The 1,427-nt window shown below is 38.3% G+C and overlaps 1 protein-coding gene across 1 annotated transcript; it reads left to right on the plus strand.

Moving 5' to 3' along the window:
• The first annotated feature begins 440 nt into the window (after positions 1 to 440).
• Positions 441 to 1,091, plus strand: LOC142519888 (putative mitochondrial protein AtMg00820). The gene has a single exon (XM_075622902.1). The coding sequence runs from the start codon at positions 441 to 443 to the stop codon at positions 1,089 to 1,091; it is 651 nt and encodes a 216-aa protein (XP_075479017.1).
• Positions 1,092 to 1,427: the final 336 nt, after the last annotated feature.

Raw genomic sequence — 1,427 nt, forward strand, 5'->3', positions numbered from 1 at the left:
TTTGTCATTTTTATAGATGATTATTCTTGGTATGGATATATTTATCTCATGCATAGAAAATCTGAGACTTTTGGAAAGTTCAAAGAATTTCATGTGGAAGCCGAAAGGCAACTAAGAAAATCATTGAAATGTCTTCGATCCGGTCGAGGCAGAGAGTATCTTGATATTGAGTTCAAAGATTATTTGCTAGAGCATGGTATTTTATACCAACTCACAGCACCTGATACCCCTCAGCAAAATGGTGTTGCTGAAAGGAGAAATCGCACTTTGCTTGATATGGTGAGATCTATGATGAGCTACTCTTCATTGCCAATCTCGTTTTGGGGTTATGCAATAGAGACGGCCACTTAAATTTTGAATGCAGTGCCATCTAAGTCAATCCATAAGACACCTCTAGAGTTGTGGAATGGGAGAAAACCTAGTTTATCTTATTTTCACATATGGGGGTGCCCATCACATGTGTTGGAAGGAAAGACTGGGATCCTCAAGAAAAGAAGGTAATTGTATCGACAAATGCCATTTTTCTTGAAAATGTTTATATGACCGATTTCAAACCTCGAAGTAAGATTGTACACGAGGAGTTACTAAATGATGAGATCATTCCACGTACAACAAATGTTGTTAAGGAAACCACTAATGATACCACTAAACCAAGTCAAGATATAATCTCACCTCGACGCAGTGGGAGAGTAGTGAAACTACCCCTCCGCTATCGTCAAGACGAAGAGGCAAATGTTGCAGTCACTGATGGGGTGGAAGATGATCCATTGTCATTTCAACATGAAATGGAAGATCCTGACAAAGAAAAGTGGCTTGAAGCTATGAACCAAGAAATGGAGTCGATGTACTCTAATTCTGTCTGGGTTCTTGTTGATACACCTGAAGAGGTTAGACCTATTGAGTGTAAATGGATCTATAAGAGAAAGAGAGGTGCAAATGGGAAAGTAGAGACTTTTAAAGTAAGAATGGTTGCAAAGGGTTATACCCAAAGAGAGGGAGTCGATTATGAAGAGACTTTCTCTCCTGTAGCCATGCTTAAATCTATCCGCATCTTACTTTCAATTGCTGCTCATTTTGATTATGAGATATGACAGATGGATGTCAAGACGGCCTTTTTGAATGGTCATCTAGATGAGGAAATCTACATGAGGCAACCAGAAGGTTTTATAGCACAAGGTCAAGAGCAAAAAGTTTTCAAATTACTTATGGACTAAAGCAAGCCTCAAGATCTTGGAACCATAGATTTGATGCAACAATTAAATCTTATGGCTTTGATCAAAGTTTTGATGAGCCTTGTGTATACAAGCACATCAAAGATGAAAATGTGGTATTCATAGTGCTTTACATAGATGATATTCTGCTCATTGGGAATGATGTAGAAAAATTGTCTATAGTGAAGGATTGGCTAGCCAAGCAATTCCAAATGA

Source organism: Primulina tabacum, chromosome 11 (assembly GCF_025594145.1).
Source record: "Primulina tabacum isolate GXHZ01 chromosome 11, ASM2559414v2, whole genome shotgun sequence".
Taxonomy (NCBI): Eukaryota; Viridiplantae; Streptophyta; class Magnoliopsida; order Lamiales; family Gesneriaceae; genus Primulina; species Primulina tabacum.